The following is a 21,083-nucleotide window of genomic DNA, read 5'->3' as shown; positions in this document are numbered from 1 at the left end:
GGTTGTTGTGGCGTTGTCTTGCTTTTCTTTTCCCGAGACGGGGATAATGGAGGACTCCTTATTCTTCTATCCCATCTCTGTGTCCCTTACACCTCTCAGCAGAGAGCAGGAAACCCACCCCCACCTTCTCTCCCAGCGACCTCGCGATGAGATGAGCCGTATAACGCGCAAGTGCGGCTCACCCATCTGCTCTTTTCTCTATCGCTAACCAGCGAGATCCCTTCCTTGCTTTTCTGCCCCGCCCATGCAGTCGTGCGCCATCGCTAGCTCTTGGAGGAGTGGGATGAGAGTGTAGACTTGTGTCTCTGTAGGAGTTGCTTCCCCTCGCGGCCGCAGGATAAGGCAGCAGTGCTGGGGTCTTGCAGACTTGCTTTAGGCGCCCAGACGGCTATTGTTCGGAGCCAGTCTCTGCTGGAGGAATCTTTCCCTTGTCCCAGATCTGCTCCCTGAAGGCGGAGGCGCGGGGAGGGGGAAGTCGCCGCCTCCCGCGGCGGTCGCGGGGGGGCAAGGTAGGAGGGGGTGAGGCTCAACATGATGGCGGCCGAGGCTGGGGCTGAGGAGAGCGGCTCGATTACCTCCGTTGGGATGGTGGGAGCCGTTGGCGAAACTGAGTCGGAACGCTACCCTAGCTTATGCCGGGGCAAGGATCCGGGGCCGCAGGGCCCCTTCCTGCTGGGCTCTGACGGGGACAGCCCGGGCGTCGGCGGTCCGGCTTTGTGCTCGGCGCTGGGGCTCTTTGTGCTAGGCTCGGGGCCTGCCCCTCTGGTGTCTGGAGGCGGTAGCGCCGTGGAAACAACTGGCCAGGGCCAGGGGCCAGAGGTGTCCGGTGGGGTGCTGCCCCGACCCGAACCCAGCACTGCCGCCGTTCCCCCGCTGCCGCCACAGTTACCTTCCTTGGCGGGGGGGCTGGGGACCGCGGACGAAGGCGACTCGTTGGATGGGCCGGAGTATGAAGAGGAAGAGGTGGCCATCCCACTCAACGCTCCCCCAACGAATCAGTGAGTAGAAGCGCTTCCGTGCCCCTCCTGGGCGCTTCCCCCGCGGGGAGGGAGGCGCCGTGGGGAACGCGATGTCGGGCCCACAACGTTTTCTTAGTGGAAAGTGTATGTAAAACTCCTGTGGAATTGTCGCAGGAGCTTTTAATTAGGTTACATTTAGAGAGAAGAGGTAATTGAAAAAAGAAACTACAAGTCTTCATGAAGTTTTTTATTGTACTTATTCTTCTATCAGGTTAATCGAGATTGCTACAGTGCTAGTTATAGAAAGAATCTTGCACTAGAGGCAGAGCAGTTCTATGTTTATATTTTGTGAAATAAATAAATCAGATAATGTTATATAGAGATCGCATAACTAGTGAGTGAATTACCTAAGGTGGGGTGTGTGGAATGGAAACAGGTCCCTGCTCAGGGCAGCAGATGATTGCTCTCCTGGCCTCTCTCACCTTCTCAGTTGCACTTACACAACAGGTATAAAGATCTGGAACTTGAGGGCCAGGCAAATAAGGATGTAGGTGAAGGTCCATCCAGGGAGTTGCCTAGGGAGAGTCAGTCAGCCTTCATTAAGAAAAAAAGGAGGGAGATGGTTGCAGGTAATTTCCTTCTGAGGAGAAGAGAGGGACCAATGTGCTGACCAGACCCTTCCCATATGGAGGTCTGCTGCCTTCCTGGGGCCTGGGTTAGAGATGTTACTAGGAAACTCCCTGGTCTGGTAGGGCCCTCTGATTATCACCCACTACTGGTTATACAGGTTGGCCGTGAGGAGGTTGCAGAGAGAAGTCTGAAAAACATCAAAAGGGACTTCAGGGCACTGGGGCGAGTGGTTGACTTAGACACCAACACAGAAACACGGTGGGATGACTCGCATGACTGGAGTGCTGCAGTGAGTGGCTATGAGCCCTTCAGAAGGGACAGGCAGGGAAGAAGAAGCGGTGGGGTGGCTCTGTATGTTAGGGAGGGGTTCGATTGTACAGAGCTCAACGATTGTGATAAGGTTGAGCGCTTATGGGTAAGGATGAGGGGGAAGGCCAACAAGGCAGATATTCTGCTGGGAGTCTCTTATAGACAACCCAACCAGGATGAAGATGTAGGTGAAGCATTCTGCAAGGGGCTGGTAGAAGTGTCGCAATCGCTACCCATTGTTCTTGTGGGGGGGCAGGAAGCAGGGCATGGCTTCTTCGGGTGAGCAACACAGATCAGCCAATGGGCTTGGGGAATTCAGAATTCCCTGTTCAGATGGTCCTCTTTAGTTGCCAAGTTCCGGTAGCACTATCTGGACATTTTAACAAATTATCACACCTCCTACCTCTGTTCCAGTTCTGTCCTTGGTGTGCTGGGGGCATGCAGATACTGTGTAAGGCAATGCTAGCCCCACAATCCTAAGTGAGACTTAATGATAGCCTGTTCAGTGTGTTCTTTTTCATTTGAGTACAGAAGTAGTATGTTTATGCTGTAGCTTAATGGTAGGTGGGAGGCACAGGATGCTAGGGAATAGTGGGCAGGTGTGTGTGTGTTTTGGTCTTTTTCTTTGCACTCTGTACCCCATCTGCAAAGCTCACTGCCAGAGGTTGATGCAAGTCTGAAATGGTGTTACGGAAATGCCTACAAAATTAATGAATGAATGATAATTTAGTAGTAAACTGGTGTTATGTGCAATACTTCAGTTGTTTATGTCATAGAATCATAAAATAGATAGGGTTGGAATGGACCTTAAAGATCATCTAGTTCCAACCCCCCTGCCATGGGCAGGGACATGTTCCACTAGGTCAGGCTGCCCAAGGCCCCATCCAACCTGACCTTGAACACCTCCAGGGATGGGGCAGCCACAACTTCCCTGGGCAACATGTTCCAGTGTCTCATGACTCTCATGGTGAAGAAATTCTTCCTTCTATCAAGCCTAAATCTGCCCCTCTCCAGTTTATACCTGTTCCCCCTTGTCCTATCACCACAAGCCTTTTATGAATAGTCTCTCTCCAGCTTTCTTGTAGCCCCTTTCAGGTACTGGAAGGTTGCTATAAGATATCCTCGGACCCTTCTCTTCTCCAGGCTGAAGAAGCCCAACTCTCTCAGCCTGTCCTTGTATGGAAAGTGCTCCAGCCCTTGGATCATCCTTGTAGCCTCCTTTGGACCCGTTCCAAAGGCTCAGTGAAAATTTTTTTCCTGATGTCCAGCCTAAACCTCCCCTGGCAGAGCTTGAGGCCATTCCTTCTCGTCCTGTCCCCTGTCACTTGGGAGAAGAGGCCAGCTCCCTCCTCTACACAACTTCCGTTCAGGTAGTTGTAGAGAGCAATGAGGTCTCCCCTCAGCCTCCTCTTCTCCAGGCTAAACACCCCCAGCTCTCTCAGCCACTCCTTGTAAGACTTGTTCTCCAGCCCCTTCACCAGCTTCGTTGCTCTTCTCTGGACTCGCTCCAGAGCCTCAACATCCTTCTTGTGGTGAGGGGCCCAGAACTGAACACAGGATTCGAGGAGCGGTCTCACCAGTGCTGAGTACAGAGGGAGAATAACCTCCCTGGACCTGCTGATCATGCAGTTTCTGATCCAAGCCAAAATGCTCTTGGCCACCTGGGCACACTGCTGGCTCATGTTCAGTCGGCTGTCAACCAACACCCCCAGGTCCCTCTCCTCCAGGCAGCTTTCTAGACAGACGTCTCCTAGTCTGTAGCACTGCACAGGGTTGTTGTGCCCCAAGTGCAGGACCCGGCATTTGGCCTTGTTAAACCTCCTGCCATTGGACTCTGCCCAGCGGTCCAGCCTGTTCAGACCCCTTTGGAGCCTCCCTATCCTCCAGCAGATCCACAGTTCCACCCAGCTTAGTATCATCTGCAAACTTGCTAAGGGTGCACTCGATGCCTTCATGCAGAGGATAGGGACATCACACGACCAATATGATCAAGTGACGCTGTTTTATTGAGATTTTGCATTACATTTATACCCCTCTTCAGAAGGGGCGAGCCGTGGTGTTACAAGCTGATTTGTCAGTTCTCCTTTAGCAGTAAACAATTATTGTTTACCTACAGTATTATGCTTTCCCATGAGAAACGGCTATGTGAGCACTCTGGTCTACAAAATAACAAGTCAAGGACTACCTGTGAAAAATAACAAGTCAAGGACTACTGAGGAAAGCCTCCCGTGAGAAGTGAGAGGAGTACAAGGCAGAGCAACTTTCTGATAATACAGAGAGAAACCTTAAAGGCAACGTGTCCTCTACAGTGACTAATTCTTTTACAAGGCTAACTTTATTCAGGTGCAGAAGCTGGGTTGTGCATGTCTAAATATCCGTGCCCATTTTGATCTAAAAACTCCTCAACAATTCCCCGTTTTTGTTTTTGCACAACCCAAGCTTGACTTAAAAGTCTTTCTGCTGATCTTTGAAAGCATCGAAACAAACAGGGTAATACAAGAAGCAATGCAAAAGCTATAATAACTAACATAAGTGCACCCTTAATCAAATCCTTTAACCAGCCAGTGAATCCTTTAACTACCACTCATAGGATTAAGAGCATCCATAATGTTAACATCCTCCTCATTCTTGTCGACTGCTTTTGTGGTTGGGGCTTAACAGTTGTCACGCAGCAATGCGGGCTTGATCCACCTCACAGGTGCACAGACTGGTCCTGTATCTGTTAAAACACAAGCATAACCTCGTCCCCATGTTAGTAGCGTATACAGACCTGTCCATTGCCCATAATAACTGTTTTTCAATAGCACTTTCACGTTGTCTTGTACTTGCTCTAATTTTGATGACATGGTTTGTATATGCTTCAACTTCGGCACAATTTGATCATCTCTTGCTAATCGCAAAAAATTCATTACATATTGCACCTTTATCAATCTGTTTTGCAGTGTCTCTCCTGATTCTCGCCCCCCCTTTTTTATTTATTTTTTTTTTTCTCGGTGATTATCATTGTAATCAATTCAAATTTAGTGACTATGTTTTTTGGGGTTAGTGTGGCTAAATATCCACTCAATAATTCGTAACGAATCTTTTGAATTTTCCTCTATCATTGCCTCAATTATCCCTAAATGTTGTCTGCACTAGGACCCAGCAGTTGCTTATGAGTGACACTGGAATGCAGAGTGTTCTAACAAATTGGCATTCCCCTAGAGAGATAACATGGTTAACTCCTTTGGACTTCTTCAAAGCTAAAAGAAAAGAAAACTTAGAAAAGAAGGAGAAGGCAGGAGGGCAGGGGGTGGGGGGGGCCCTCACACACATACAGCTGCATGTTTTGCTAGATATTTTAAAACTTTCCTTCTGATTCATAGAATCATAGAATCACCAGGTTGGAAGAGACCCACCGGATCATCGAGTCCAACCATTCCTATCAAACACTAAACCATGCCCCTTAGCACCTCGTCCACCCGTGCCTTAAACACCTCCAGGGAAGGGGACTCAACCACCTCCTTGGGCAGCCTGTTCCAGTGCCCAATGAAGCCTTTCATTCCAAAGATCCCCAGGTAAATCTACCTGTTTGCCGGCTTAGTGGACATTTGAGATTGAAAGGTCCCAGAGATGTATTTCTAAGATTAATCAAAACCGATTTGTAAGTCTTACAAACGTTTGAAGTACTTCAAACACACACACACAACCACTCATTTCTCAGCTAGCTGAATACATTCATACAATGTTGGTTATCACTATTGAATCCACAATTTTTTGATGCTATGGATATTTAAACTACACACGGTACCGGTAACATGCAACACTTAAAATACGTAGATGCATTATCTAATAAGGCTTATATCGATTGTCTAACAAATATTTCACTTATGGTAGTGTTTTTGTTTATTTTTTTTTTTTTTTTTGTAGTTTCTGTATTGATAGAATCGCGGACTGCTCAGTTGAACAACAGCCTCTGTCTCCCCATATGCCTATTCCCAACCAAATTATTGATAATCATTCTAATTACAAGTTAGTAAAGCCACCCTCCAATGGTCCTTTTACGTTCCATGGTATTGTGTGAAGTGCAGACAATTGCAGCACCACTGCAATGGTGGTGATCACATCTATCTCGGTGATGCCTCTTGTTCTTGCTCTGAGGTGAGAGCTGCTGCTTGCTGCGAAGGCATCTGTGTTGGTACGTGCCTCCCGCAAACAATTCCCAGGAAAAGTTTGTAGCTGTTTAGGGTCACTGCACCTCCACTGATGAAAATAAATCGAAGTTCTCTCAGAGGCTGCTGGCCCTGGATCAAAGGGATTATCGGCAGGTGCTGATGGTTGACTAAGTAGCACAGTTTTGACTAAGTTCTGTGCGGTCCTGCATGTGGACGCAGACATTCCATGTATTGGATTAGCCTGTCTTACTCCGAAAAAGGTAGCCAGTTTTCCTTGTCTTTTCTGTGGGGAATTTTCTGTGTGCAGTGCTGAGATGGCTGCTGCAAGAATCAATTTTGCGAGGGTACATATGTCCGCTGGAATGAGGGTATGCGATTGAAAGATGTACTGTATTAGCGATGTCATGACTTGTGATTTAAGGCCGTACTGGATCACGGCAGCTTTGAGTTTCTCCAACAGTTTCCAGTCGATCAGTTCCCAGTTTCGACCTCCTGCACCATGCATTACTGGAAATGCTTCTGGTGCAGTTATGAAATCTCCTTCTAAAATTGCATTCGTGATTATGCCTTTCCATTTTTGGCTATGGGCTTCTTCTATCTCAGGGTCTGGCTTGACAGATGAGGGTTGCACTGATAATCGTTTTGTGGCAATTGTGAGAGTTGGACTAGATCCATCTGTAAAGGTATAATTTTTACGTGCAGGGGGTTCCGGAGCTGATAGCAGCTCTGGCTTCTGTTGAATAGCCAATTGTTGCAATGCCTTTACTAACTCTCTCAAGTCCCCTTCAAGCGAGGGTTTTGCGGCCGTTCCAGCAGCACCATCTACTGTCGTTACCACACCTGGGTTATCGGGAGTTAATTCTTCGGGAGGCGCAGAAGGATGAAAGGCAGCCCCTCCTTGCTCTGCATTTTCCTTTACTAACACAGTCTCTTGGGGCTTATCAGATGGTTTTTCACCTGTCTCTGTCTGGGGAGGTAACGCTTTAGGTGTCTCTGTTGCTGAAATTTTGTCAGGCGCAGCTGCAGGGGCGGTGAGCACTCTGCCGACAGCACCAGATACATTTAGTGGGCTAGATTCCAGTGGGGCCCGTTGTGGGATGTTTAGCATGTGGGAGAAGAGTGAGGTTGCTGGGAAAGCCTGCAGAGCCGTGCCAAGCGATACGGGAGCCCTGGATGCTCTGAGTACCGCTGTAGCCGCTGCAGCTGCTGATCTCTCTCCCTTCATTGTCCGCAGCACCTCCACTATTTCCCTCCACGCCGGTCCAAATTTGGCTGCTTCTTTTGCCTCCTTGCCTCCTTCGGCCACTGCATCCCATAATACATGACCTATTGCTTCCCAGGTAGGAATTTCAAATGCGACCCGCGCTCCCGGGATTAATTTATGGTGCCAGACCCAGTTCATAAATGCTTTAATTACGGAGGCATCATATTTTTTCTGTGGAAGGGTGATTATATGATTTAATAGCAGTGAACAATCCAGGGCTCAACATTAAGGATTAAACCTGGCGTTCCCCTTTAAGCCTTCCTTGGTACGCTCACCGAGAGAAGCGCGTACCAAAAGCCTGGGACTCAGCGCCGGAAAGTCCCTGAAACGGCCGGACCGGTACCTTTCGCGCGCTCAAACCTTGTGAACCAATCCTGTAACTTTTAAGGCGTGGACAGTTTGAATGAACCAATTGTAAGTTGTTTCTTGGCGCATGCTCTGCTGGAAAGGTATATAAGGAGTGTTGTGTTTACGAATAAAGGAGAACGACCATACTCATATTGAGATTCATCGTTACTCGGGGTCCGGCTCCCACACCCATATTTTTCCCTCTCTTAGAGAGGATATGTTGGAGGAGTTTTAGGACACCTTCTTTCTCGTAATCGTCCAACCCCATTTCCTCCCCGACCGCTCACCTTTTTTATAGCGAGATCCAAATTTTCACACCAGCAGAGCACTCCGCTGTAAATAACCGAATTCGCGTTTCTTCTGTAACGCGAAACTATGCCTGTCTCTGGCCTTCTCGCCAGGGAAGCGAGGATGTGTCGATCGGCCTCTCTGTGTCCCGTCTGTTCAGCTGCTCCAGTCTCCAATCCGATACGAATTAATCTGTCATAGTATCATGTCGGGGGTCACCAATTGCAGAGGATAGGGACATCACACGACCAATATGATCAAGTGACGCCGTTTTATTGAGATTTTGCATTACATTTATACCCCTCTTCAGAAGGGGCAAGCTATCTGATTTGTCAGTTCTCCTTTAGCAGTAAACAATTATTGTTTACCTACAGTATTATGCTTTCCCATGAGAAACGGCTCTGTGAGCACTCTGGTCTACAAAATAACAAGTCAAGGACTACCCGTGAAAAATAACAAGTCAAGGACTACTGAGGAAAGCCTCCCGTGAGAAGTGAGAGGAGTACAAGGCAGAGCAACTTTCTGATAATACAGAGAGAAACCTTAAAGGCAACGTGTCCTCTACAGTGACTAATTCTTTTACAAGGCTAACTTTATTCAGGTGCAGAAGCTGGGTTGTGCATGTCTAAATATCCGTGCCCATTTTGATCTAAAAACTCCTCAACACCTTCATCCAGGTCATTGATCAAGACACTGAACAGGGCTGGACCCAGCACTGAGCCCTGGGGAACCCCACTTGTCACTGGCCTCCAGCTGGAGTTAACTCCATTTCCCACCAGTCTCTGGGCCCGGCCATCCAACCAGTTTTCCACCCAGGAGAGTGTGCGCCTGTCCAGGCCAGAGGCTGACAGTTTCCTAAGCACAATGCTGTGAGAAACTGTGTCAAAGGCTTTACTGAAGTCCAGGAAGATACATCCACAGCCTTTCCCTTGTCCAGTAGTCGAGTCACTTTGTCATAGAAGGCGATCAGGTTAGTTTGGCAAGACCTGCCTTTTGTGAACCCATGTTGACTGGGCCTGATCACCTGGTTCTCTTGCATGTGCTTCATGACAGCACTCAAGAGCACCTGTTCCATGACTTTCCCTGGCACTGAGGTCAGACTGACAGGCCTGTAGTTCCCTGGATCCTCCCTGCGACCCTTCTTGTAGATGGGCACAGCATCAGCCTCCAGTCTAGTAGGACTTCCCCAGTCAGCCAGGACTGTTGGAAGATGATGGAAAGGGGTTTGGCCAGCACATCCACCAGCTCCTTCAATACCCTTGGGTGGATCCCATCCGGCCCCATAGACTTGTGGGTGTCTAGCTGGGCAAGCAAGTCTCTAACCATCTCCTCATGGATCATGGGAGCCTCATTCTGCTCCTCTGACTCCTGGGTTTGTACACAGATGGAACGACTTTCTTTACAATTAAAGACTGAGGCAAAGAAGGCATTAAGTACCTCAGCCTTGTCGTCATCCCCTGTCACTGTTGTTCCTTCTGCATGCAATAGGGACTGAGTATTCTCCCTAGTCCTCCTTCTATTGTTAATGTATTTATAGAAAGATTTTTTGTTATCTTTCACAGACTTGGCCAATCTGATTTCTAGTTGGGCCTTAGCCCTTCTGATTTTTTCCCTGCACGATCTCACTTCCCTCCTGTAGTCCACCCAAGATGCCTGCCCCTTCTTCCAAAGCTCATAGACATTCCTCTTCTTTTTGATATCTCTCAAGATCTCCCTACTCAACCAAGCTGGTTTTTTCCCCCGCCGGATCATTTTCCGGAACATGGGGATGGCTTTCTCCTGAGCTGCTAGGATTTCCTTTTTGAAGAGCTCCCAGCCCTCGTGGGCTCCCTTGCCCTTAAGGACTGTCGCCCATGGGACTTTGCCAACCAGCCTTCTGAACAGTCCAAAGTCTGCCCTCTGCAAGTTTAATGCTACTGTCCTGCTAACCCCCCTCTTCACCTCACCTAGAACTGAAAAACCTATCATCTCACAATCACTTTGTCCCAGGCATCCTCCAACAGTCACATCCCCCACAAGGCCTTCTCTGTTCACAAACAGCAGGTCCAGGAGGGCACCCTCCCTTGTTGGTTCATTCACCAGTTGTGCAAGGAAGTTGTCTTCCACACACTCCAGGAACCTCCTAGACTGCTTCCTTTCTGCTGTATTGTACTCCCAGCAGATATCTGGAAGATTGAAGTCTCCCATGAGGACAAGAGGCATCCATCTAGAGACTATCCCCAGCTGTTTATAGAAGAGCTCATCAGCTGCTTCTTCTTGTCTGGGTGGTCTGTAACAGACTCCCATCACAAAATCTGCCTTCTTGTGGGCTCCTTTGATTTTAACCCACAGGCACTCGATCTCATCACCACAATCAAGCTCGATGGTATCCAAGTCTTCTCTTACATAGAGGGCTACCCTGCCTCCTCTCCTACCCTTCCTGTCCTGCCTGAAGAGTTTATACCCCACCATAGTTGCACTCCAGTTATTGGAGTCATCGCACCATGTTTCCGTGATGGTAACGACATCATAGCCTCCTTGCCCTACGACAGCTTCCAGCTCTTCCTTCTTATTACCCATGCTGTGTGCATTGGTGTAAATGCATTTTAGCTGGGCTTGCGAAACTTCAGCCCTCATAAATGGAATAGAGTTTATTCCCAATTGCCTGGTCGTTGGAGTAGCTAGCGCCAGAGTGCCAGGTTTTTCCTTACCGTCACCATGTGTAATTGCCCCCACTTGTTCTGTGGTGATGTACTGGTGGTCCTCACCAGCACAGCATCTCTGAGTCACTGGTGTCCCACTTCCAGGCTCACTCCCATCTAGCCTGGTCTCATCCCCCTTTTAAAAATGGGCACAATGTTATCCTTCTTCCAGCCGACAGGGACTTTTCCTGACTGCCAGTCCACTGGACTGGAGGCTGGCTGATGTTGTGCCCATCTACAAGAAGGGTCGCAGGGAGGATCCAGGGAACTACAGGCCTGTCAGTCTGACCTCAGTGCCAGGGAAAGTCATGGAACAGGTGCTCTTGAGTGCTATCATGAAGCACATGCAAGAGAACCAGGTGATCAGGCCCAGTCAACATGGGTTCACAAAAGGCAGGTCTTGCCAGACTAACCTGATCGCCTTCTATGACAAAGTGACTCGGCTGCTGGATGAGGGAAAGGCTGTGGATGTATCTTCTTGGACTTCAGTAAAGCCTTTGGCACAGTTTCTCACAGGATTCTGCTTAGGAAACCGTCTGCCTCTGGCCTGGACAGGCGCACACTCTCCTGAGTGGAAAACTGGTTGGCTGGCTGGGCCCAGAGACTGGTGGGAAATGCAATTAAGTCCATTTGGAGGCTGGTCACAATTGGTGTCCCTCAGGACTCAGTGCTGGGTGGATGGAGGATCCAGGGAACTACAGACCTGTGAGCCTGACCTCAGTGCCAGGGAAGGTCATGGAGCAGGTCATCTTGGGTACCATCTCACAGCACACACAGGACAGCTGAGTTATCAGGCCCACTCAGCATGGGTTTAGGAAAGGCAAGTCCTGCCAAACTAACATGATCCCCTTCTATGACAAGGTGACCCGCTTAGTGGATGAGAGACAGGCTGTGGACGTAGTGGACCTCCTCCAAGGAGTGGTGGGGAATGGAGTTCAGTCTAGCTGGAGGCCGGTCACAAGTGGTGTCCGCAGGGCTCGGTGCTGGATCCAGTCCTATTCAACATCATTATCAATGACCTGGAAGAGGGGATCGAGTGCACCCTAAGTAAGTTTGCAGATGACACTAAGATGGGTGGAAGTGTCGATGTGCCGGAGGGTAGGGAGGCTCTGCAGAGGGATCTGAACAGACATGGGGAAGAGTGGCTAGAAAGCTGCCTGGAGGAGAGGGACCTGGGGGTGTTGATTGACAGCTGCCTGAACATGAGCCAGCAGTGTGCCCAGGTGGCCAAGAAGGCCAGTGTCATCTTGGTTTGTATCAGAAACGGCGTGACTGCCATGATCATTCAGTATTATTGAGATTGCCCATATGATGACCTTGGTGCTTGTGGGCACATCCCATCAGGGACCATGACTTTATGTGCGTCCAGTTTGCCTAAGTATTCCCTGATCTTATCATCTTCCCCCAAGAGTACATCTTCCTTGCTCTGGCATTTCACCCTGGTCTCTGGGACTTGGTGTGCCTGAAGGCCAGTCTTGCCAATAAAGAGTGAGGCATAGAAGGCATTCAGTACCTCAGCCTTTTTGTATGTCCTGTGGTTCCAGCTTCCCCCACCCCATTCGAAGGGGGGGCCCATGTTTTCCCTAGTCTTCCTCTTGCCACATGTATTTACAGAAGCCCTTCTTGTTGCCTTTGGTGGAAATGGCCCTTGAATATTAATCAGCTTTTTTGGGCTCGTCTTCCCTCCAAGCCTTTATCCCATGGAACTTTTCCAAGCAGATCCCTGAAGAGTCCAAGAGTGTTCTCCTGACATCTGTTTTTGTGATCTTGCAAATGCCCCCCTGAACTCTGTCATGTCATGGTTTACTGCAGCCAAGGCTGCCTTTGACCATCACATACCCAATGAGCCTTTTCATGTTTGTGGGTATGAGGTCCAGCAGAGCACCTCTTGCTCTCCAGGAAACACATGGATTGCTTATGTCCTGCTGTGTTGTTCCTCCAGCAGATATCAGGGTGGATATACTGTTCCACCCCCTGCACCCCCCCTCCATGGACATGATGCAAATTCTCACTGTCTGTAACTGTGATGTAACTTGATTTTAGTGTATGAGGTTTCTCTTCTGTTTCACTGTTAATGTGATTAGCAGGTAACCTTTTTTTCTCTTCAGTTAACAAGTGTCTTTTACTGTTATTGAATTGTAGAGGGAAAATGAAGAAACACCTTATTCTTATTTTTTCTAGTCACTGGGTATTTTGTTGATTTGTTGATCTTATAATTTGTGTACTTAGAGAATAGAATTGTATATAAATCTAGTTTTACTTCTGTCTGAATGAATGGTGTCAGAAATGGTGTTTTAAAAGAATGGTTAGAATTTATTTTAAAAGGATGGAACAAAATTTTATTTGAACCTTATGTTGGAAGTGAATTGGAAGTGAAGCAGTAAGTAAACTGAACATATGTACATATATAAATGGAAGCTTCAGATTCAGAAAAACAGAAGGGGAATAACGTTTGATGCTGGAAAAAGTTTAAAGAGGAATTTTCCATGGTGGTTTTGTTTTGTCAGTATTTGTAATTACCGCCAGTCAAAGGTTATTTAATCTAAACAGTGAATAGGGACTCTAATCCTGCACTTGATAAAGTGTTTTTCCAGTACCTGAAAGGGGCTACGAGAAAACTGGAGAGGGACTATTCACAAAGGCTTGTGGTGATAGGACAAGGGGGAATGGGTATAAACTGGAGAGGGGCAGATTTAGGCTTGATATAAGGAAGAATTTCTTCACCATGAGAGTCGTGAGACACTGGAACATGTTGCCCAGGGAAGTTGTGGCTGCCCCATCCCTGGAGGTGTTCAAGGTCAGGTTGGATGGGGCCTTGGGCAGCCTGACCTAGTGGAACATGTCCCTGCCCATGGCAGGGGGGTTAGAACTAGATGATCTTTAAGGTCCATTCCAACCCTAACTATTCTATGATTCTATGATATCTTCCTTTTCCCTTTTAAAACAAACAAAACCAAACAAACACACCCCCCTCCTAAACACTACCTCCCCCCAACAAAACAACTGCCATCCCCAAAACAAGCAAACAAAACGCCCCACACACCCCAAAAAACCTGACACCCCCTACCCACTCTGAAAGAACAACCACCCAACCCCCCTTGGTATTTATCTCGCTGATGGGCTCAGTAAGACGACAGAGAAGTCATGTTATTCCAACATTTGTTCTATTGGGATACTTTTATGCAACACAAACACAGTATTCTGTGTTTTTTTCTGTAATTTTCTGTGTCCCTCTAGATTATGGTTGGCACCAATAAAATTTTACTGTTTCTTGACAAGTTCCTTCTACTGTTTTATATACTTTCAGGTAGTCTTAATTATTTTTTTTTTTATGTCAAACATTGGTTTGATCACTCTGGAACAGAAAAAGGTTAATTTTTTTGCATGGGTCTATCTTTGTTTTGTATATTTATAAATATACTATTTATAGTTGAAGACCATTCTTAGCAGACCTGCTTACTGACGTGCGGAATCAAGCTTCACAACTCAGTAGAGTTATAAAGCAGGTATATTTATTGCCAGCACTGGGGTGCAAGGGGGAATTCCTCCTCCTAGTTTGCACACCATATTTGCTAACAAGCAGCTACTTATAGTGTAAAGGCATGCATATTCATTAATGTGGGCTAGGCTATTACAATTAGTTCGATAAAAGGGCGTTACTGTTACAATTATTTCTGTTATTCCATTATCATAAGTCCACCTTTCACTTTAGCTGAGTTGGCTGTGTTTCAAAACACAGAACCGGTTAGCCTTGGACAGTCTCCTTTCTCATTGAAGCACAGCTGCACAGCTCTGGCTTGAGCACCTGGTGTTCCTGATAATGCGTTCTTTTTTTGAAGAATGCCTTGTTTCAATTCCCCCCTTTTTCTAGCCTATTAGTAAGTTCTTTTACTTATTTAAAGGGTGCTTTCTGTATTGAGGCTCTTCTTAAAGTTTTTTCCCGAGTCTGTCTTCTAGCGAAGTTGATGTTTTTTCCATTGTTCATAATCATTAATAGCCCCTCCAGTACAACATATAAAACATTTAAACGTAAAATACAATAAAAGCCCTAAAATCATTAAAGCAACTATCAAAGTAAACAATTGTCTAAGCCAAACAAAGTTAGATAACCACAAGGTAAGCTTTTCCCAAAGTTCAGTAAAACCAAAAGAGGTACTATCTTGTGCTGCTTCCTGTAAAACCTTGGTTTGTTTCCAGATTTCATCTATGTCTTTTGTCACCTTTTCCGATTGGTCAATGTAAGTGCAGTGACTTGTATTTATTAAGGTACATACTCCTCCCATCTGCGCCATTGATCTATCTAAGCCTATTGATTTTGTAAAACCACTTTGCTCAATGATGCTTCAGTTTGGATAGCTGTGAGGGCATCTGCAGTGTGATTAGTTATGATTTCCATTTCTGCTGAGATATTAACTATTGTCTTTTCAAGTTCATTAACTCCCAACTATGTGGAGTTAGATAACCTGCTATACAAGTGTTTGTCCAGTTTTGTGGTCTCCATGTTCAATTTGAAGATGCACCCCAAACATGGACATTTCTATATTACCTCTGGGAAGAGCTGTACATAACCAACAATTTGCCAGTTGCAAATATGCATTTTGGTCCCAAGTCTTTGCTATTCCTGTACATAACATTACATTAATAACTGTAATCAATAGTCATCTTTTTCATGGCTTAGGGCCCCTTTTAATTCTGGTGTAGTGTATCCATTATGTTTGCTAAAGGTCTCTGGCCATCCAGAAAAGGTATCTCTGAATATTAACAAGTATCTGTACCCCCCTTTTATTGGGAGTTCAGAAAAATAAATTTGCCAACACTTTCTAGGCACATTTCCTTACCTAATTATTTCTTATTGTATTTAATTTAACATATTTCACACTGTTGAGTCTGAACCATAGTATATAAAATTCTTCCCTATACATTTCTGATTTAGGATTTTATATAAAGAATCTGGTTCACAGTGGGTTTTATCATGTTACAAGTTCCCAGACCAAGCTGGCAGGTACAATAGTTTTGCCATCTTTTAATTGTGCCCACTTCTGGGAAAGGATTTGTCCTCCAAGTTCTTGTATTAATTTCTGATCGGACTTGGAGTATCTAATATCTTTCTGATTTTCTAAATTTTCATCTTTATTATCTAGGATTAGAGCTAAAGTTTGCACTTGCATTCTTTCTGCTGCCCGTTTAGCCTCATATTCAGCCAATCTGTTATCTGTTTCCTGGTCAGTGTTACCTCTCAGGTGTCCTTGACAGTGCACGATGGCTACTTTGGTTGGTAGTTGTACTGCTTCTAATAGGCGAAGTATTTCTTCAGCATGTTCAATCTGTTTTCTTTGTGCCATCAATAACACTTGTTCCTTCCAGATCGCTCTGTGAGTATGAACAGCTCCAAAGGCACATTTAGAGTCTGTCCAAATATTTATCTTTTTCCTTTTTACCAGTTCTAAGGCTCTGGTCAGGGCAATGATTTTAGCGTTCTGAGATGAAGTCCCTGAAGGTAATGGTTGGGATTCAGTTACCTTGTTCCTAGTAGTTACTGCACATCCAGTTTTATGGGTACCTTGTCAGACAAAGCTACTTCCATCTTTAAACCAGGAATTTTGTGCATCCTCCAGAGGTTCTTCCTTCAGATCTGGTCTGCTGGAATACACAGCTTTTATTGTTTCATCGACAGTTTGGTTGTCAATGCACTGAGAAGAGAAGCTGGGATCACAATGTCAACAAAACAGATACTGTATGTGAGACTAACACTGCCATCTTCTGTCCCAAAGTGAATTTACGGGCCTCCTGGATATTGATCACAACTGCTGCAACTGCTCTTAGGCAGCTTGGCCATCCTTTACTGACCTCATCCAGGTGGTTTGAGAAGTATGCCAGTGCCCTCCGATAAGGCCCCAAAGTTTGGGCTAGGATTTCCAAGGTTATTCCTTGTTTCTTGTGGGGGAATAGCCAGAAGGGCTTAGTAGTATCTGGCAAACCCAAAGCAGGTACCCTCATTAGTTCTTGTTTTAGTTTGTGGAAGGCCTTGTCCGCGTCCCTATTCCCTGCAAGTTCCTTAGGGTTAGCTTTTAAAAGCTCATAGAGAGAAGGATGTTGTGGGGGACTGTGTCAAAGGCTTTACAGATAGGTCCAGATAGATCACATCCATTGGTTTTTCTGTGTCCACTGATGTGGTCTCTGCATCATAGAAAGCCTCTGTTCACCACGGCTCTCTGGACCCGGCCATCCAGCCAGTTTTTTACCCAGCAGAGTGCACCCCGTCCAGGCCGTGAGCAGCCAGTTTCTCCAGGAGAATGCTGTGAGAGAGACTGTCAAAGGCTCTACTAAAGTCTAGGCAGACAACATCCACAGCCTTTCCCTCATCCACCAGACAGGCCATCTGGTCATAGAAGGAGAACAGGTTTGTCAAGGAGGACCTGACTTTCCTAAACTCATGCTGATTTGGCCTGATCCCCTGCTTGTCCTGTACATGCCGTTTGATGGCTCTCAAGGTGACCTGCTCCATAACCTTCCCTGGCACCAAGGCCAGGCTGACAGGACTGTAGTTCCCTGGATCCTCTTTCTGGCCCTTCTTGTAGATGGGCATCACATTTGCTGACCTCCAGTCAACTGGGACCTCCTCAGTTAGCCAAGGACTGCTGATAAATGATGGAAAGTGGATTGGTGAACGCTTCCACCAGTTCCTTCTGCACTCTCGGGTGGATCCTATCGAACCCCATAGACTTGTGTCTTTCTAGGGGGTGTAGCAGGTCGCTAACCATCTCTTCTTGGATTATGGGGGCTCCGTTCTCCTCCTCGTCCCCGTCTTCCAACTCAGGGTGCTGGATACACAGAGAACAATTTGTCTTAGTATCAAAGACTGAGGTGAAGAAGGCATTAAGTACCTCAGCCTTCTCCTCTTCCTTTGTCACTAAGTTTCTCTCCTCATCCAATAAAGGCTAGAGATTCCCCTTAGCCCTCCTTTTGCTGCTGATATATTTATATCACCATTTGCTATTGTCCTTTACCTCAGTAGCTAGATTAAGTGCTAGTGGGGCTTTGACCCTTCTAACGTTCTCCCTGCATAACTTCACAACATCTTTGCAGTCCTCCTGAATGTGCTGCCCCTTCTTCCAAAGGCCATAAACTCTCCTTTTTTTCCTGAGTTACAGCCGCAGCTCTCTGTTCCTCCAGGCTGGTCTTCTTCCCCGCCAGCGTGTCTTCTGGCACATAGGGACAGCCTGCTCTTGTTCCTCTAATACCTCTTCCTTGCAGAATGTCCAGCCTTCCTGGACTCCTTTGCCCTTTAGGGCTGCTTCCCTGGGGACTCTCTCAGCCGGCGTCCAAACAGGCCAAAGTCTGCCCTCCAGAAGTCCAAGGTGGCAGTTCTGCTGACCCCCTTCCTCACTTCTCTAAGAATCAAAAACTATCATTTCGTGGCCACTAAGCCCAAGGTAGCTTCCAACCATCACATCACCCACAAGTCCTTTTCTGTTCTTGAACAGCAGGTCCAGCAGGGCACCTTCCCTAGTTGGTTCACTCACCAGTTGTGTCTTCCACACACTCCAGGAACCTCCTAGACTCTTTCCTCTCCGCTTTGCTGGATTGTTTAAGGCACGGGTGGACGAGGTGCAAAGGGACATGGTTTAGTGTTTGATAGGAATGGTTGGACTCAATGATCCGGTGGGTCTCTTCCAACCTGGTTATTCTATGATTCTATGATTTCCAGTAGATGTCTGGTAAGTTGAAGTCCCCCACAACAACAAGGGCTAGTGATTGAGCTACTTCTGCCAGCTGCTTACAGAATGCTTCATCTACCTCTTCATCCTGTTTGGGTGGTCCATAGCAGACTCCCACCATGATACCTACCTTGTTGGCCTTCCCCCTCATCCTTACCCATAAATACTTGACCCTATTGTCACCATCATCAAGCAGTAGACTGTCAAACCCCTGCCTAACATACAGAGCTACCCCACCGCCTCTCCTTCCCTGCCTGTTCCACCTGAAGAGCTTGTAGCCATCCTTTACAGCATTTCAGTTGTGTGAATTATCCGACCACGCTTCTGTGATGGCAACTACATCATATTTTTTCCGCTGCACAAAGGCTTCCGGCTCCTCATGTTTGTTTCCCATGCCACGCACATTGGTGTAGAGGCCCTTCAGCTGGGCTGTCGACCGTGTCACCTTCTTAGAGGAACACCCCTTAATTCCTTTGAGTTGTTTCACTGGTGTTTCACCCCTGCTCATCCCTGTACAACTTCAAGTGTGCTCTGGTGAACCCAGCACATCTTGGAGATACGGGCTGCAGGCCCTCGCCAGCACCCTGTCCCTCTAACCTTGGCGTGTCCTCCCACAGCTTGTCACAGACAAGCCTGATATTATCCCCCTCTCCCTTCAAGTCTAGTTTAAAGCCCTGTCAATGAGCCCCGCAAGCTCCTGAGCAAAGACCCTACTTCTACTTTGAGCAAGGTGAACCCCATCAGATGCCAGCAGGCCTGGTGCTGCGTAGACCACCCCATTATCAGAGAACCCAAAATTGTGGCAATGACACCAGCCATAGAGCCATGAGTTAATAATTAAAAATGATTAATAATAATAATAATTAATAATAGTTAATAATGCATTAATAATTGTGTTAATTCAAATCTAGAAACAATGTTTTATTTATACCCATACATACACACGCAGTTAATAGAATCATGAAGTTGCAAGTCATTCAAAACAAGCATTATGAGTTAGATAGTTTACATTCCAATTGTTCTTTTATACATACATTTCTTTTCTTAGTTCTACATGCAGTTCTTTTACATCACACTATTGGATTCAATGTGTATATGGATCATACTCTATAGGCAACTCCCATCCTGTTCCTATTGTAGATGTGAAGCATTGGACATTTATCAATTTAGTCATTGTTTCTATCTTGGATTTTAATGTATAAGGCTCTAAATTTCAGAGTTTTCTCATTAGAGCAGCATTTCTTCACTGATGGGATCTACTTCACTTGTGAGGCATTCTAGCAGCAGAGATTATGTGAGAGTGGAGCACAAAAACTTGGTTAGTTTGGGCTGTAATCCAGAGCTGTGCTGCTGACTGGGAGGTGGAAACAAAATTGATATGAAGTAGGGTTCAGTACTAGTAGAAGTGGGGACTCTATATTTCAGTCTCTTGGAACACCAGTGTTGCTTCCAATGAGCAAACCTGATTGAGTGATTGAAAAAGTAAAAGGATGAGGAGAATATGAAGTGCAAAGAGAAAGTCAAGGAAACATTGGTACTTTTAATGAAATTAATGGCAGACAAGACAAATAATTTATGAATTCTTAACTATGGCCAAACAAAATCTGATCATTTGCACAACAGTATTAATATCATTTCCATAGGAGCATTACTCCTAGTTTAAACAGAAAAAGGCATATCTTTGACCTGAGGGTACAAGAATGAAGCATGTAAAAATGAGATATTTCTTGCTAAGAACTTTAATGAGTTCCAGAATTAATTTTTGAAGGTGAGCTTTCAGTAAGAAAATGCTGCTTCAAGAGCCTATTTAGCTATTCACCTATTTGGTAGTGTCTTTTTTTTTCTTTTTTTTTTCAAAAGACAATCAATGTTCTTTTTACAGAATCACAGAATCACAGAATAACCAGGTTGGAAGACACCCACTGGATCATCGAGTCCAACCGTTCCTATCAAACACTAAACCATGCCCCTCAGCACCTCATCCACCTGTGCCTTAAACACCTCCAGGGAAGGTGAATCAACCACCTCCCTGGGCAGCCTGTTCCAGTGCCCAATGACCCTTTCTGTAAAGAATTTTTTCCTAATGTTTAGCCTAAACCTCCCCTGGCGGAGCTTGAGGCCATTTCCTCTTCTCCTGTCCCCTGTCACTTGGAAGAAGAGGCCAGCTCCCTCCTCTCTACAACCTCCTTTCAGGTAGTTGTAGAGAGCAATGAGGTCTCCCCTCAGCCTCCTCTTCTCCAGGCTAAACACCCCCAGCTCTCTCATCCGCTCCTCATAAGGCCTGTTTTCCAGCCCCTTCACCAGCTTTGTTGCTCTTCTCTGGACTTGCTCCAGAGCCTCAACATCCTTCTTGTGGTGAGGGGCCCAGAAATGAACACAGGATTCGAGGAGCGGTCTCACCAGTGCTGAGTACAGAGGGAGGATAACCTCCCTGGACCTGCTGGCCACACCGTTTCTGATACAAGCCAAGATGCCATTGGCCTTCTTGGCCACCTGGGCACACTGCTGGCTCATGTTCAGTCGGCTGTCAACCAACACCCCCAGGTCCCTCTCCTCCAGGCAGCTTTCTAGCCAGACTTCTCCTAGTCTGTAGCACTGCATAGGGTTGTTGTGCCCCAAGTGCAGGACCCGGCATTTGGCCTTGTTAAACCTCATGCCATTGGACTCAGCCCAGCAGTCCAGCCTGTCCAGATCCATTTGCAGAGCTTCTCTATCCTCCAGCAGATCGACAC

At 46.6% G+C, this 21,083-nt stretch overlaps 1 protein-coding gene across 3 annotated transcripts in view; it reads left to right on the top strand.

Annotated features, from left to right (window-relative positions):
• The first annotated feature begins 531 nt into the window (after positions 1 to 531).
• LOC138732937 (ras GTPase-activating protein 1-like) overlaps positions 532 to 21,083 on the top strand; it is a 135,168-nt gene continuing 114,616 nt past the window's right edge. For all 3 annotated transcript variants that reach the window (XM_069879728.1, XM_069879729.1, XM_069879730.1), the window contains exon 1: positions 532 to 998. In XM_069879728.1, the coding sequence (XP_069735829.1) occupies positions 532 to 998 (467 nt within the window). The remainder of the gene's footprint in view (positions 999 to 21,083) is intronic.

This window comes from Phaenicophaeus curvirostris, chromosome W (genome assembly GCF_032191515.1).
Source record: "Phaenicophaeus curvirostris isolate KB17595 chromosome W, BPBGC_Pcur_1.0, whole genome shotgun sequence".
In the NCBI taxonomy this organism is placed as follows: domain Eukaryota; kingdom Metazoa; phylum Chordata; class Aves; order Cuculiformes; family Cuculidae; genus Phaenicophaeus; species Phaenicophaeus curvirostris.
This window is presented reverse-complemented; position numbering and strand designations above follow the sequence as displayed.